The 17870-nt window shown below is 38.4% G+C and overlaps 1 protein-coding gene across 13 annotated transcripts in view; it reads left to right on the top strand.

The window, feature by feature from the left end:
* The window catches only part of dgkza (diacylglycerol kinase, zeta a), a 110613-nt gene that overhangs the window by 13865 nt on the left and 78878 nt on the right, over positions 1-17870 (top strand). For 4 of the 13 annotated variants that reach the window (XM_081354236.1, XM_081354235.1, XM_081354232.1 and 1 more), the window contains exon 1: positions 4719-4899. The exons of 5 other annotated variants lie outside the window; for them this stretch is intronic. In XM_081354236.1, the coding sequence (XP_081210362.1) occupies positions 4838-4899 (62 nt within the window). In that variant the 5' untranslated portion in view covers positions 4719-4837. Of the gene's footprint in view, positions 1-4718; positions 4900-14294; positions 14968-17870 lie in introns of those variants that run through there. 4 more of the 13 variants (XM_081354234.1, XM_081354230.1, XM_081354227.1 and 1 more) reach the window with 2 other exon arrangements.

The following is a 17870-nucleotide window of genomic DNA, read 5'->3' as shown; positions in this document are numbered from 1 at the left end:
AATTAATGTTAAAATGTTATCTAATAACTTACATATGCATGAAATGTGCAAAAATATATATTTCTAAGGGGTAATCCCAATAATGTAAATAAAGAAATTGTAATTTAAAAAATACAAATAATTAAACTATTAATCTGCTGCAAATGTTGTCTATGGGGTGATCTATATATTTTCTGGTAACTATTATCAGTGTATGATAGACAAGTCCCATTATATGAAAAGGTTATGAGGCAAAACTTCTCATGTCCAATATACAGTATTACGAGACATTATACCATAAAAAAAAAAAAACCTGTATATTTTGATGTGAATGTGAGTGTGTATGACTTTCTCTGTGTGAGAGTGTGTGTTTGCTCTTTGTAAGAGTGAGCTAGAGGGTCCCAGCTGTACTGAAGGGTTTGTGTTATGGCTGTAGATTGGAGTGTATTGTGAGTCAGTGCACCCTGTAGGTGCTGCTTTATCAGGAGTTCTCCTCCCACAGTCTGAGCCATCACAAAAACACCTCCTTTCCTCTGCTTTAAACACGGACAGATTTCTTCCCTAACTTTTGACATTAGATGGTTCTAAAGTGAGCGAGACAACGTTGAACACACCAGGTTCAGATCCCACAGCACCATTTTGTGGCTAAGTAAGTACTCGAGTTAGGATGTGCCGTTTTATAAGTCCTGTTCATTAGTTTGTGTCTGCAAGTGGTCTTAAGGGATCAAGTAGATGCTCTTGAGAGAGAAAGCAGCTGTTTTGATGTCAGAAAACCTAATCCTTAACCAGTCCTACTGCATGTGTGAAAGAAAGAGAGCTGGAACAAATGCGCTCACAGACACATACTGAAAGGACAGTGACTGACTCAGGAGAGGCTGTGACTGAGTGCAAATTAATTATTCAAGCCTTTTCTGTACAGCACAGATTACAAACACCACTGTGTGTGTGAGAGAGAGCGATATTTGAGTAGATGTGAAGTGTGTGCGTGCTCAGTGTTTGCACTGGAACAGAGTGAGGAGTGGGCACAGCGCGCCTCAGTGCAAGTGTCTGTAGACACTCTCTGTATTACCAGAACACAAATTGTTTGTAGTTCCCTCTATATTTTTCTCCTAAACTCTAAACTCTTTCCTCCAATTAAATCTTGTGGTCACAGTATCACGTCGCCTTGAAAATGCTACAAGCAAGCTAATGAAAGCCAATCACTCTACGGTTTCCTAGCTAATCGATGCTTTAGCTGATAAGCAGTCACTACAGTGACAGACACCATGGTAACTTTGGCCTTGATCTCTCTGAAACTGGAGTTCATGGGCTGGAACACAATGTCCAACACACTTTGCTATGAGAGATTCTGCTGACGCCGCCACCTCACAAACAAATGAAATGGCAGCAGGCTTTCTGATAAGCCATATCACACAGAATCTGCATCTGCAGAACAAAGTTGTGCACATAAAATATTTTGACAGACTTGACTTCCAAGAAGAGTGTAGTACTGTGAGATCTAGGGCTGAACGATATATCGTTATCGTATCTATATCGAGATATGAACTTTCAAGATATTAATATCGAAAAAAGCAACGATATAGACGATATAGATTTTCCCTCTCCGCGCTCGCCCTGCATACAACTCTGGCAGTCACAACAAACATCAGTTTTACGAGTGTCCTTGAATGCACCGCTAAAGCCAGCGCGCACACACTACCAGGGACGTGGGAACTATATTGTGAGAGGGGGGGCGGCGTTTCCATGGTGACGCGTCATTGCTTGTCACGTGACACACCGCAGCAGCAACAGCGCTGAATGAATGATGATCTGCTTTTATGTCATTTTTCCTTTTTTATTCAGAATATTCACAAATGTGTTAGCTATGGCATGAAATATCTGATATTCCGATTGTCAAATACATGCAAGTGGAAGTATATTGTTGTTTAAACACCTTTATAACGATCGCTTTAGTTGAGCTGTATGCGCGATGGGCGTCGCCGTGTTAGTTTGTGCCGCAGACGCAGTTCAGAGAATCGGATCTGTTGGATTTACAACCTCTATGTTTACAACACGTGAATTCATCCACTTCTCCCGAAATACTGAAAAGTAAGTGGCTGGTGAACTGGGAATAGAATAGAGTAAACATTGAAGTTACTTACACAATGTGTATCTGATATGAATAAAACGTGTCGAATTATAATGGAAAGGATTATTATTACCTCTTCCATAGACATCAGTGTGTATTTTACAAACTCTAAATGTATTGTTTTTTTAGTACTTACGTAGTCATATCGTATTGTATCGATATCGAGATATCTGGCATGAAAATCGAGATATGAAATTTTGTCCATATCGTTCAGCCCTAGTGAGATCCATGTGACAAATTTTACCATATTTAAATCATTCCATCTGGGTTGCTCATAATTGACAGTTGTAAGTGTGCCGGTGGGCCGAGCTGCTCTTTATGTGAAGGTTCAAAATGAGCGAACAGAATGTCACTGAACCCCAGAGGGCTAGGTTTCTTTGTATAAATATGCAGGATTTTTAGGAATAGTTCAGAAAAAATATTTAGTGGTGCAGAAAACGCCAATGCAACTGTGGAATCCAGTCATAAAATTGTAATTTACTGTATAATGCTGAATATGGATGAATAAATCAAATGGTAGGGCTGAATACTTAATCAAATTACAATATGGACAAGTGTCAGTGAATATTAAACCACAAAAAGATTGTTTAAATGCGTCTGCTTGTCTTCATGTGCCTGAGCGGCAGTTTCGTCTACTACATATACACAAGAACTCAAGATGCTTATGGTTTTTCAGCTTTTGTTTGCTCAGTATATGAGGACATAAACACATGAACTGAATCTCCAGATCTGAGTTCACTTCAAGAGCATTTAGCCATTTTACTTGATAAAAACTATACCGTCATATCACAGACCCTAAAAAGATCTTCACTACAACCTGCCAAAATAAAAATTTGGTTTAACTTGAAGAAATTGACAGAAATATATTGTAGAATGTAGGAGCCTTTTTTTGGTCATTTTCTTTCACACCGCTAGAGGGCACATAATGTATTTATGTTGTAAAGTTGACACAGAGTTGTGTGCAAAGAAGGTAAAACAAACTCTTTGGACCGCAATGACTTGAAAAGATTTTTTTTTTGTAAAGTGCACGAAATAGCTGCTGCTTTTTCTTTTTCTTTTTTTTTAGTTGTTGTTTGTTTTTGACCAAAGAAGCAGACAATAAATGGATTGGAATATCCACGTACCAAAGGTAGGCCTATATGGACATTGCATTTTATTTTTTATCTGCTGAAGAAACAAACGTGTTAAAACCAACAATTTAAAAATAGGACAAACGTGCACCTACAAGTAATAATAACAATAATAATAATATAGTTTATTAAAACCTCTGTTGTGCAGCACTTTATTCGAATTTCATATTTTTGCATTTTAAAAGTTCAATTAAATTGTTAACGTTTTATGCATTCATTGAATTGCCATAGTTTTTTAATAATAAATATATATTCAATCATAAAACACAAAAAACAGAAACATTAAAACTGAAAACACAGAATTTGGGAAAAATAATAAATAATTTGGAAAAAAATAAATTTCATATTCAAAATAATAAAATTCATAGCCTATTTTTGAGGCTATAATGCCTCAGTGCTCATTCATTTTAAATGCATGGATAAGAGCAGTCAGCACAATTCTTCAAAAACCTTTTTTTTGTTCCATTGAAAAAGAAAGTAACCCAGGTTTGGAACCACAGGATCAAGATATGGAAAGGGTAAAAGAGATTATGGAGCCATCAGTAAAGAAGAGTAAATTCTCCCCCTAGTGTGGAGAGAGGAGACTTACAATACCTTTCTATCCTGTCCTTTTATATCTTAGAGTAGGCCTAATCATTTTAGAGTTTAATGATTTTTTAGCAGTCTGGTCAAGGTAACACAATCTGCAGACCCAATGATCTGCAGAGAGACAATGAGAGGATAAACAGAAATTCAGCGATGACTGATTATGAAAACATAATTCACATGTGTAATTGATTTCATATTGAGCCCAGTCCAGTAACCACAAACTAATATTTGTAATTTTGTGATTTGTTACGGTAATATTTTGGATGGTACTTTAGAGCCATCAGTGATTTTTTTTTTTTTTTTTTTTTTTTTTTGATGATGATGACAAAACCATAAATATTTAAGTATATTAAAGTTTTTGTAAAAATGAACAAAATGCACATCTCTAATAGAAAAAGACAATGTAAAAAAGACAATGAAAATGGACAACAATATTTGTTTTATAAAATATATTAAGCTATGCATCTGTGGGTGTTAATTTACACGTGGTTAAAACTGAGAGGAGGGTGACAAAGCAGTAACAGAACTGTCTGTTCTTCATCTTTCTTTATTATAGCAGCTTGTGTTCTCATGCGCAGAAAGAAATATTAAAGTTCAAGATCACCAGCCACTTTCCTCTGTAGGAAACAGGGCGAGCTGCCTGCCTCTGTCTGTGTGTGTGAGTGTGTGGGGCTCTCCTTTAACTGTACTAAAAATAGTTTCCTACAGGACCCTGTTCTCAGTGTGAGTGTGTGCCTGCGGTATGTAGCTCATATTCTATTTGAGGCTCTTTCTTTTACCAGAACCAAGTTTTACCCCTGACCCATCTCTCGTTCTCTGTCTTACACACATACAACACTAACACAAACATACACTCACATAAGGAAGTGTCACAACAGGAAGTAGGGGGTGTTAGGGAAGAAAGATTTAGCTCAGTGAGGCACAGGCTATGAGGGTCAGTTGTTGTCAAGCTGTGTGTATGAGAGTAAGTTGATTCAATCTGGCAATCTGGCAGGCCGAAAGAGAGAGAGAAATGTGGGCTCACAGGGGGAAATGGGTCTTGCCCCCCACCCCTCCGTCTCAACCTCACCACAGGTAAGACTGAACTACACCTGCAACATTTGATGGCCCATGCTACTTGTGCCAGCTCATGTAGCTGTAAGAATGAAGCTCTGATCAGCACCATAAAGACATTGCAACATACAGATGTGAATCCAACTGCAAGATCTGGCAGTAAGAACACTTTCACTACATCCGAATATGCATGCTTTTTTTATGTGAAAAACAGTATTCATAGTATTTGAAAATGGGTGAAAAGAATCAGTGACCTGCCTATAAAGTGCACATTTTACTATCCTGAGGCCACATTATGCATATATTGTACATCCAAATACTACCCATATTCATACTGTATAGATATTTTTTTAACAGATGTAGTTTATGCTAGACAGTGTGTGATTTCGGAGACAGCTTCTGTAGTCTTGTACGCAGTAGTGTGTGTGTATGAACTTCTGCAAATGTGGTAGCAGGCATACAGTAACTGTATTTAACTGTGCATCTTACAGTAATACTGTCTGTGCATCTGCTGTGCTGTCAGCAGAAGCAGAAGTTTATTAAAGGGGTGGTATAATGCCCTTTTCACAAGATGTAAAATAGGGCTGTACTGCCCTAGTCGATTAGTCGATTAGTTGGTCGATACGTTCTGGTTCGACCAAAATTCTGATTGGTCGATTTTCTGCCGCGTTTATTTCATCAGTTTTGCCGCGCTGAGGCGCGCTCATTTCATCAGGTGGAAAGCACTAACTGCTAATGGGGGTGTTTTCAGAGTACCCTTGTTTCACTGTAACAGTCTGTCTTCAAAACACCCCCCTTGTTTTCACCTTTTTTGGATTAGTCCAACCCAAGAGAGAGCGTCGAGCATAGAAGGTTTGATGCTGAATATTATTTATTTAATTGTGAGAGCGTTTAATAGTCAGTCCTCTTCTAACATGTCAACAACAAAGAAATCGACAGTGTGGCAGCATTTTGTTAAAATTGATAACATGAAAAAGGTCGAATGCAAAGTTTGCAAGCAACAGTTTTCCACAGCTTGACGACAAACATGACATATCATCTAAAAGTGGTAACGTTAAGCTCACTTGTCTGCGTTAGCTTGCCCTGTCTGTTTTGAGTAGGCTATATGAACATATTAGAATTAGCATATTTCAATGTTTTAGTGTGATAACCGAACTTTTTTATTTTTTATTTGGAGCCTAATGCGCAATTGTGCTGTGCTGTTGGTGTGTTAGTTTTGAGCCTAGGATGCTTTATTTTTCAGTTATGCACTTTATTTCGTTTCTGCTCTTGATCTGGTTTGTTTAATAAATATTATTTTTTTATTAAAGTGGACGTGCCTTTTGTGTTTATTAAGAGTAAAAGCTTTAATTTAATAGTCTATTCGTGTCTCAGCTGCGACGCTGAGCTCATGTTCAGCCTCGCTCGGTGCGAGGACATGCACGGTGAAATGATAGCGTCTGACAGTTATAACTTATTATAACATATGACAAAAATAATTGTCTAAATTATGTTGCATATTCCTCAACAGTTCTTGTGATGATATCACTAGTTGACAACATAGTACTATTTTCGGAAATCATAAGCTATGATATTGCGCAGGTGCACGTGATGCAGCGCCGTCAGAGCTGACAAACTCGAGTGTCAGACTCATTTCAGTGCAAAATAATTAGGTCAAAAACGATTTAATATACTGCAAATAGCCTACTAGTTGTTTATGTTTATTTATAATTCATTTAGGCGGACAACAAGGCTACCAAGTCCTGCGCAAAGTGCGCATCTAATTAATTTAACGGGGTTTTTTTCTAACGTCATTTTTAGTCGATTTTAGTCGATTTCTAGTCGAAAATTTCAGGACTTCGGTCGACCAAGATTTTCTTTGGTTGAGTACAGCCCTAATGTAAAATAAGTCTTTGATGTCCCCAGAGTTTGTATGTGAAGTTCTAGCTCAAAATACCCCACAGATATTTGTATATAGCATGTTAAAATTTTGACTTTTTGAGGCTGAGCAAAAACGCACCATTTTTGTGTGTCCCTTTAAATGCAAATGAGCTGCTGCTCCCGGCACAGAGTGCGGAGCTACAACAGCTTGTGTCCTTAGTGGTAGTGGGAAGTTCGGATAATTTTACTGACTCAGATCTTTAAATCTCGTTCATCAAAATGAACGAATCTTTTTTCGAGTAATTTCGTTCATTTCAGCAGAATGTATTTAAAATGTTACATGTTAGCCAAATTCCCCAAACACATCAAATGTTGATCGCATTTAGAATAAGGAAAAAATTGCAATGCAAGGAAAAGGCCAAATTATGAGAAACGATTAATTAATTTATCTTGGTCTTCAGGCTATGCAGTCTTCCCTCACCTCCCGGAGCTGTTCGTTCATCCCATGACATCCTCATAAACTGAGCTTTACAGTCTGTAGTACCGGATACAGAATTGATTAGTTCACGTTTCGAGTCTATCGACTTCGGGTTCAAGTCATTCGTTCATCATGTGACAGCCATAAAAGCTGAGCTATGCAGTCGGTACCGGCTACAGAATTGATTAGTTCATCTTTTGAGTCTTTGGGTTCGAGTCATTCATTCATCATGTGACAGAAGAACGAAAGACTCAGAAGAATCAGACCCGAAGACTCGAGAGGTGAACTAATAAATTCTGTATCCGGTAGGGCTGTCACTTTTTATTCGATATTCGAATATGCATTCGAACATGACGTGAAATATCTGCAATCGAACTATAAATAAACTATTCGGTTTGTAAAGTGCCATGTGTAGCACATTTTTTACAGTCTATGATTAGACCGTTTGTTTTTTATTTTATTGTTTGCCATCTCATCCAGTAGCGGGCGCTCTAAACGTATTGTAGCGTAGGCCCATGACCAAATCAAGTGAATAATAGCCAACAGCCACCCTGTTTTGAAAATGGAAGATAACGCACAGAACGGCCAGCCTGAGCGGACAATTACGACCCCAACTCATCTAAAAAGTAGTGTCTGGAAATATTTTGGGTTCTACACCGTAGATGGTAAAGTAACCGTTAAAGATAAGGTAGTTTGCTGAATTTGCAAAAAACGGTTTACTTACTTATCTTTGACATCCAATCTTCGCGCTCACCTGTCGAGTTACCATCTAAATGAGGCAGTGGAGTCAGAGACACAGCAGATGGCCATATTATGAAGATTATATGAGATTATGATGGCCGTCATAGATATTCGAATATATTCGAATACATTGCTTGATATTTGATACCCGTTCGAATTCGATTTTTCTAAAAAGTGACAGCCCTAGTATCCGGCACTGGCAGCATAGTCTCTATGGGACTGACAGGAAGAATGAAAAACTCAGACCCATACCCGAAGACTCGAGAGAACTAATCATTTCTGTTTCCAGTACAGAATCTATTGGATGTTGCGCATGCGCGGTCAACACAAAATGAACGAATCACTCTCTGAGACAACTCTGTAGTCCCGAGTCATATTAAAGATTCATTCAAAATGAATGAATCGTTTATGACCGACCCATCACTAGTCCTTAGCAGCTTCGATTACCTCACACCAGACATGGGGACTTGTGACTTGGTGACTTGGACTCGAGTCGACTCGAGTCGCTATTTTTATGACTTGTGACTTGACTTGACAAAAAATAAAATACTTGAGACTTGACTCGGACTTGGAAGTTAAAGACTCGGGACTTGACTTGACTTGAGACACGATGACTTGAATGACTTGAGTGTTAATCACATCATGTTTTCAGTTTGAATATAAAATATATAAATAATTTAAAAAAATAAAGTTGATTACCCAGCTGGAGCGCAGGCTGAGAATAGCGCTGTCATGACTGGATCACGACACTATCATCAGTCATGCCCTCTCGTACCTTACGCACACCACGCCCACTTAGATCAGATATCACATCAACATGTCAGCCGGAGGGGTACCGATGGTCATCGCTTTCGGCTTCAAGGATTATTCACAAGATGGCAAAAGACGAACACAGAGCTGCCAACTCTCACGCATTCACAGTGAGACTCACGCGGTTGACGCTTTTCACACGCTCTCACACACATCCATTTTTTCACGCACAGAAAAATTGCGAAGCAAAGAGGACACGGATACCGACCGACTAGACAGAGCAGGTTACTTATGATATAAAAAAATCTCAGCTCTCAGATTCTGTCACTTTTATTATGAAATTCAAACAAAAAATAGCGTTTTGGCGCTTGTAAATGTGACGCGACAGATCCCTAGCGGCACATGAACCGATCGTCTCTACAACCTAGTAAATAAACAAGAATGAACACTGAAAGATACAGTGCAACTTACCGAAATGTATATTCCTCATACATAATATCGACCAAACAGCTGGAGAACAATTATGTCACATAACAAAGGCTACCTCAGGAAAGCCATTTGATGACCATAACATGGGCTAGGCTACAGCACGTTAGTTGGCTAGAAAAAAAGAGCTATAGAGAGTATTTTGCTAAATATGTGTACTATATTACTTATTTATTTTTACTTATATCATTAAATAAAGTTGTTATTAATAAAAAAAACGCATTATATGTATTTGAGTTATTTTTAACCTTAAAGGAGAAGTTCACTTTTAAAATGAAAATTCTGTCATCATATACTCACCCTCATGTTGTTTCAAACCTGTATGAATTTCTTTCTTCTGCTGAACAGAACAGAATATATTTAGAAGATTATCAGTAACCAGACAGTTTTTGGGTCCCATTGACTTCCATAGTAGGAAAAAAATAAAAACTGTCTGGTTACTGATAATCTTCTAAATATCTTCTTTCCTGTTCAGCAGAAGAAAGAAATTCATACAGGTTTGAAACAACATGAGGGTGAGTATATGATGACAGAATTTTCATTTTAAAAGTGAACTTCTCCTTTAAATAATACTTCCAGCTGATAGGGCTCTCTGTCTGTTTACATTAGGTGAGTTGTTTTTTTTTTCTTGAGAAAAATGAATGCCTACCTTGTGTAGCCTACCTAATATTTATCCACATGAGTCAATATTAAATCAAATCACAAGAATTGAATTGAAATAATAAAAAAGCATAGCTTACCAGAAATTGTACCATGTAACCATTGTAACATGTTGTCACTAAACCTAATAAAATTCAGTTTAGTTACTAAAATGTTTTCACAATCACAATACACTTATTGTGATGCAATAATTTTTTTTTACATCCCCCCAATCCCCCCTAAATCGTTGTTTAGGTACATTAAACCATAAAGCTTTTTCACGTTAGGACTTATATATAAAGCCCATGAGAACCGTGGGGAGTCAACCCACAGCCGCTCCGCTGCCCTGCTCAAAATGTGAAACAGAAACGCTTAATGTCAGATAACGTCCATAATAATTTGACTTTTGGTTCGATTTTTTTTAACTGTTTTCAGTGATTATGAGAGAGAAATTTGGTAATCATTGTTTAGGCTACATTAAACCACGTCATGTCATATTGTCAACATGGTCCTTATGAAGCAGAATAGTGGGTCACATGTCTAATGCTTTTTTGAAAACTTAAGGCTTTCTTCTTGTCTTGTCTTGTCTTGTCTTTTCACTTTATTTAGATCAGATTCTGCAGGTAAAATTACAATAATAAGGTGACTTGACTTGGACTTGACTTGACCTACTACAGGACTTGACTTGACTTGACTTGACATAGCCTGTGACTTGACTTGACTTGACTTGCCCAAGAAAAAAATACTTGGGACTTACTTGAGACTTGAAGGTTAAGACTTGAGACTTACTTGAGACTTGCACATGTGTGACTTGGTCCCATCTCTGCCTCACACAGACATGCACTGAAAATTTAAATGTTCAAACCGGAGTAGGACAAATATGTAGAGACTCAAGGAGAAGTGACAGCATTTCTGAATGGTTAGTTGATGAATTTATGTAGCTTATGTGTAGTTATCTTATAGTCATTGATTAGCTTATTCTGTCATGATAATCTATAAATCGTGTTCCCAGGGGTGGGGTTTATGATAATTTTAGAGTTTGTGATTTCACTAACCTGGGAGGAAGCTCGGGTCCTTGAAAAGCAATTTCCTTAAAATAAAATTTCTCTCTTTGCTTTGAACTCTGAGCTTCGTAACTTTGCAGATGTTGTTTATACTCAAACAGCAACATTACACACTAACTAAAGTTAGAAAAGTGAAATCATAATCAACCACCCCTTTAAATAGGAGCCATTTTAGTGACTGTATGCTGCTTTTTTTGCAGAAAGCAGTGTTCTGAAACGTTACATAAATGCAGGTTAAGAATATTTACATTTCACATTTATGCTTTTACCCAAAGTAAAATGAGATTTATCAGTCACACTCACACACGAGTTGAACACCTGACATTGCCATTGCTAGCGTCATAAAATGCATGTTAATGCCACTTTTGCATCTCATTCAGCGTTCTCGCAATAACCAGCATTCTGGTGTGCATGTAAACATACTCATTGTATCTGGCTTCTGTTTAAGGCTTATAGCTGGTTGTTCTGTTTTAGTCCACATACGGTTATCGCCAAACCTGCATATGAAAACCTTCTGTGACCACCAGCTCTTATCTTAGAATCTCATCAAACAAGTGTGAGGGAGAGACAGAGACAGAGAGAGGAAGGAAGCAATGTGGTGTTGTCAGATATTTCTATGTATATAAGGAGATTAATACACAGTTTAATAATAGTTCCATTAGTTGTATTTATTGTGGGAACACAGTATCTGGTCCTAGTTCAGATGATGCTCAAATTAACCACAATCACTTTCATTGTATTATGACTTGTGCTAGTGTAACTTGAGGAAATAAATAAAGCAGTGGTTTTAAAGTATTGTAACCACAGTCAGTGAGAAATGCCTGCATGCATGCAGTTGCTCAATGTAACCACAAGGTGGAAATCCAGAATAGGGATGCACAAAATCATAATTTCTGTAGAAATTGTTAATGATCATTTGATGCTTGAATTAAGATACTTTATGTGAGTGTGTCCTGCTGTGGTGAGTATGGACTGATGTGAGGTTGAAAAATTTCTCCCTGCTGTGGTGGGATAGGCTGAATACAGTGGATCCTACTTGTTACTCCTACACAGTTATTTTCTACCTACTGATCCTTTCAGCTGTCCTATTTTCACACACACACACACACACACACACACACACACACACACACACACACACACACACACACACACACACACACACACACACACACACACACACACACACACACACACACACACACACACACACACACACACACACACACACACACACACACACACACACACACACACACACACACACACTCTCTCTCACTCTCTCTCTCTCTCTCTCTCAAGCACACACACACATATAACAGAAGAATAGCAGGAAACAATATCTGGTTTGTGGTCCAACCGTAATTGTGTACGACTCCCATTTTAGTGACATCATTTCCTTCCTTCACAGGAAGTCTGTAGTGAGTGAACAGGAGGTATAGCGGGGTATAGTGTTTATAGTACTCACACACACACTATGACCTACTGAGAATACTTCCCTTCTAGTTCTGTACTCAACAGTCTTATTTTAGTATCATAGAGATTCTATGTTTTCATTTTAACTTAAATGTAAGTTTTAGTAATTTTGTTGTGTTTTTTATTTAATGTCTGTATAGTTTTCTATCAAGGTAAACTGGGTGTTGATGCTTATAAAATTATGAAATAATTATCATATCAATAGAATCATAAAAATGATCAAATAATTGTATTTTGTTTGTTAATGTTTATTTTCTCTAAGTAATTTTTTTTTTAAATGGGCTGTACGCAGGTTTTGTTAATTACAGAGGTCCCGAAATAGAGTTTTCTAGGGGGTACAGGGGCATGCCTCCTTTGTTAACATTAGTTAATAAAAGTGCAACTGTTCATTGTTAGTTCATGTTAGCTCAGGTTCATTATATAATATTAACAGATACAACTTTTGATTTTTATAAAACATTAGTAAATAGTAAGTGTTAAAATTAACATCAACTAAGAAGGTCTTTAAGTAGCCTATTTTAATTTAAGTATTTGGTGCTGTGATGAACACCAAAGCGAATGCTAAAATATGAATGGCTGTTTGAAATATTTAGATGGTGTTCAGAAACAGAAAGTAGCGCAGCTGCTGTGTTTACGGGGTTACCGGGTAACGGCTGCATTTCTGCTGTTCCACTAGCTCCATCTACTGTCAGACGGGGAATGTTATGTGCATTTTCATTCAGCGTATCTTCTTCACTTGTTTTGTTGTCATGCACTCATCCGTGTTGGGCTTGTTTCAGAGTGCACATGCACATTCGTTATTAATCTTATGCCTGATGAACAGATTCATTAATGTTTCTTATCTTGTCATGATGACCGTTATGAATTGAAATGAATAACGTAAATTATAGCCTACATTTTCAATAAAAAAATTTAACTTTAGTAAACATAAAGCCCCGCCTACTTTAATTTGATTGGCCATGTCAAACATCTTGACATTGACGAGCGCTGTTAGACCGAAGAACGTGACCGTTCAGATGAGAAGGTCTGTTATCTCGGTGTTGTGCAATATCCAAAAGTAGAGTTAATATTAGACACAACCTTTTTTATATACTCAATTTCACAACCTTTATTATATACACCTCGGAAAAATACAGAGGTCCGGACCTCAGGGACCTCAATGGTGGGTACAGCCCTGTTTTTATGGTTTTAGTTTTAGTTAACTATAATAACCATTGTTCACAATATGACAGTGGAGGTAATATGACACTGTACTGTATTTTGGTTGTTAATCTTTATGTTACTGTAAAAGATGTAAAAGAAAACCCTTCAACTGATGTTAAGAGGCATACTCACATGCCTCTAACACACACATACAAGGATTTGACAGAAATCAATAACCCGAAAACCTGAGGTGATCTTTCTTTCCATCTTTTCTTCTCATGCCTTTTGCTTTCTTTCTTTTTCTTAGTGTCAAACTGCATTTATCCACTACTATAAGATCCTCCTCTTACCTGCTCTCCTGTTACATTACCCTGTTAAGTGTGCTTGCACAGCCACAAACGCATTGTTGTGTGTGTGTGTGTGTGTGTGTGTGTAGTTTTACATAGTTTCATGCGTTTCTGTGACCTCAGTTACACCTTTTGTCATTAGCCAGTTCTATACAGAGATTATTTTCAAATAACCCCTCAAACTCAAGGCAGCCATTTGTCCGTAAGTGATATTTGTGAACAAAACTAGATGGACTACTGATCTGATCTGCAAACTGAGCTGCTTTTTCCATTGTCAGAGATCACATTTTCTTCTAAAGCCTCTATCAGAGAGAGAAAGACATAGGTTGTGAGATAGATGTAAAGTAAGGTTGAAAACAATCAGGCACCTGGAGGGGCAGCTACATTTGTGGTCCTACGAATGAGTCTCTTCTGAGTTTGACACTTCCTGGTGTGGTGCAATGTTTGTGAGTGCAACCGGCAGCTAGAGCGTATGTGTATGAGCCTGCATAGACGCGTGTGTGAGTGCAAGAGACAACCACTGTGGGAGGAGAGAAAGACATGAAAAGAGGACTGAAGGAATACTCTTTGCTGTATGGCTCTGCTTAGACCAGGACTGTAAGAACTTCCTGAGAGAGAGAGAGAGAGAGAGAGAGACAGAGAGGGAGGAAGGAAAGAGAGGAGGAGGAGGAGGAGGAGGAGGGGGGAGGAATGTTGGGGTTTGCTTATAGGATTAAGTGTCTTGAAGGCGGATGGGAAGCGGATCACACGTGGAAGTCTGCAAGGATCTGGAGCACTGAGCGTTGTCCTCCCTCTCTTTCTGAGAGGCAGAGAGCAGGATGGTGCGACCCTTCTCTTCTAGTTTTTCTCGTCATGAGGACTCTCTGACTGCATGACTTTGGGATTGGTTACGATTGTTTGATTGACGGCCAAGGCTCTTGATGGAGCAGGAGCTAGGAGCAGGTTCGCAGGACAGGGAAGAGGTCACAACCTCTCTGGCCTCCACATCCGCTTCTTCATCCAATTCTGACCTCCTGTCCAACGCCTTGCCTGAGGGTGAAAGAGTCACGGTGGGTCGCCGGCATAGCAGCAGGACTTTTTCAGGGTTACGGCTGTTTGGAAGGAGGTGAGTCGAACTTGCACCTGATGAGTGCGATCTGAGCTCACTGTAGTGCACTTGTGTATGTCTATGTAGATGTAAAGAAAGATTGTGTATTTATGAGAACTTGCAGAGAGCGTGTGTGTGCGCTGGTGCTCAAGTTTCCATTCAATGTTTCCATCTCAAACCTGAGCCCTGTAATGTGTATTTGCTGTAACAACGTGTCTGTAACGCAGTGCATGTTATCTAACCACACTGTGGCTGTGTGTTTGCTCACTGTTTGTGTTGTGTTCAGGTTGGGCTTAGTTCTGGTGTTCTGGTAGCAACAGCTAGTCTATGAAATAAAAAATAATCAATCAGCGATGTATTCGATTATCAATTAATCGCATCTGTGCACTGTTCATGAAAAACATCCGTCAGTCACGTTATTTTACAGTAGTGAATAACGCATTTCTGTGAACAAAACAAATCTGGAAAGGAGTGGAGGACACCGAGTAAGCTACTGTTGGAAAAGTGCATAACATGAGAAATCATCATATTTAGAGCCTAAAAAAAACAATTCTGACTAAATTATAGATTTTTAAAAATATTAATTGTTAGACGTGAAGTTTAAATTTCTACTTTTAACACAATACACAAATATTTTTTATGAGAGCAGTAACAGTAAAGGGACCATTGTGGAGTATATGATCAGATGATTGAATTTGTGTTCCTCCCCATGTACCAGTTAACATTTTGTATGTGCTTTTGTTTTTCTGAATTATCATTGATAATTTAGTGATTTTAACTTCTACTGTCCAGATGGTAAGTAATCAGTTTGAAATTTTATTTGCACATAGCTTTTAGGGATACATTTACCATATTTTTTTCATTTTATATTTCTACGGCATTGCAGCTTACAGCTCAGGTATTGATTTATATTTTGTATAATACTAAAATATTTTGCGCAAAATATGCGCATTACTTTAATATGCAAGCAACAATGGATAATTTACCTCTAATGGAGTCTGCCCCCTCACTGGTGTACTCTTTTACTTGCCTGTGATTTGAGTTTGTCATGTCTGGTGTGGACAGACAAATTGCATTGTGTCTGGTTAGGACACTGTATTAGGCTGGCCACCCATCCAGGGTGTTTCCCTGCTTTCAGCCCAAAACGCTGGCCTTCAGCACCCTGCCCCGTGACCCTACACAGGACAAGCGTTTTGAGAATAGCTTAAACGATGGATGAATGGGTTTGGGTTTGTCTTGAGTTGTCAACCTTGGGTTAGTCATCTTCTATTTTTAATCTGGTTCTTCCTATCTATCAAACGGTTTCAAAGAGCAAACAGAACATGATGGACTGAAAACTGAATGAGAGAGAGAGGGAGAGGTGGATGGTAGGATATGCAAACTCATCCCATCCTATCCTCATACCCATGACATGTACATAATGATGTAGAACATAAAGAGATCACAGAGTGATGAGTTATGTCATCGAGTGTGGCAGAATGGGAGGATTTGCTCTGCTAAAATGGTGCACGTTAGTGTCAGCTCTACTGAATAAGGTTTGACTGAAGTCTTTTCAGCATGACAACATTTTTATCACCTCTATTACCTCTCGTCTTCTCAGCTCTGCGTGTGTTCCCACTGATGAGACAGCTCCTGCTGTGTGCTTTAGCGTGTTGAGCTTATTAATTGATGCATGAAGGTGATCAGAGATGTGAGAAGAGGATGTCAATCAGACTGAATTATCAACTTTCACGGGTAGAGCTTGATTTCTCTGGGATCACTTTATTCTCAGACAGATCACAGTAATAATAAAGACTAGAGCGAGTAGCGACGTTGTATGTGGTTGAAATAAGTGCGTCTTCACTGTGTGGTGTGTGAGAGATTTACACTGAAGAAATATAAAATCAGCTTTAAAGAATAGTCATAATTTACGTTTTTTTTACGTTTACGTCTATTTTTACTTCCTCTGCTCTCTCTCTCTCTCTCTCTCTCTCTCTCTCTCTCTCTCTCTCTCTCTCTCTCTCTCTCTCTCTCTCTCTCTCTCTCTCTCTCTCTCTCTCTCTCTCTCTCTCTCTCTCTCTCTCTCTCTCTCTCTCTCTCTCTCTCTCTCTCTCTCTCTCTCTCTCTCTCTCTCTCTCTCTCTCTCTCTGTATTTGTTTACTCTTTCATTTTGTATGTTTACATTTCCGAGCCTTTGTAAGCAATCTCAGACAGGGTTAGAAACTCCTCCCACTGTTTGTCTGTTTTTGTTTACTTTTTTTTGTTGAATACTCAATTAAGTTTACATTGAGAGTCTTTGTGACATCAGAGATGACGTTAAGCACAATGAGAGCAATTGTTTAAATACATTAACCTTAGTGTACTTTAGGGCATGATGGGATATTTCTGATCATGTCCTGGAACTCTCTGTGTCACCATGGCAACCCTATGTCAGGCTGGAAGAACTCAGCGGAGATGCATTCATCATGTGAGACTCCAGATATCTGGGTCATCTCCACATATAACTCTGTGTGACAAATAAGCCATGGGAACATTTGACAATACTGACTCATGTACTGTATGTGTCAATGTCTGATGTCCTCTGAGTCTGATCATACTTTTATAAGTGTGTGTGTATTCAGTTTTTCCAAGAGGCTATTCACTTCAAATTAGCTTGCTGCTCCCCCCAAATTCGGGCCTAGCTAGTGTATATAATGAACGAAAACCTGAATTCCATTTCTCATAATATTATATAATTATAGTATTTATTGCAACAGAACACTGTTTAAAATAGCCACGCACACACTGTAGTTAACCCTCTGGGGTCTGGGCTGTTTTTGGGGTCCTTGAGATGTTCTGACATGCCCTGACATTTGTGCTTTTTTCAGTTGCTTATAAACATATTAATGGCAAAAAAAATTACACACTATTTAGCACAAACAGGGCTACCATAATATGTGAGC

The sequence above is a fragment of the Scardinius erythrophthalmus genome (assembly GCF_964197995.2).
Source record: "Scardinius erythrophthalmus genome assembly, chromosome: 2".
Lineage (NCBI taxonomy): Eukaryota > Metazoa > Chordata > Actinopteri > Cypriniformes > Leuciscidae > Scardinius > Scardinius erythrophthalmus.
The sequence above is the reverse complement of the archived record's forward strand: the minus strand, read 5'-3'. Positions and strand labels throughout refer to the sequence as shown.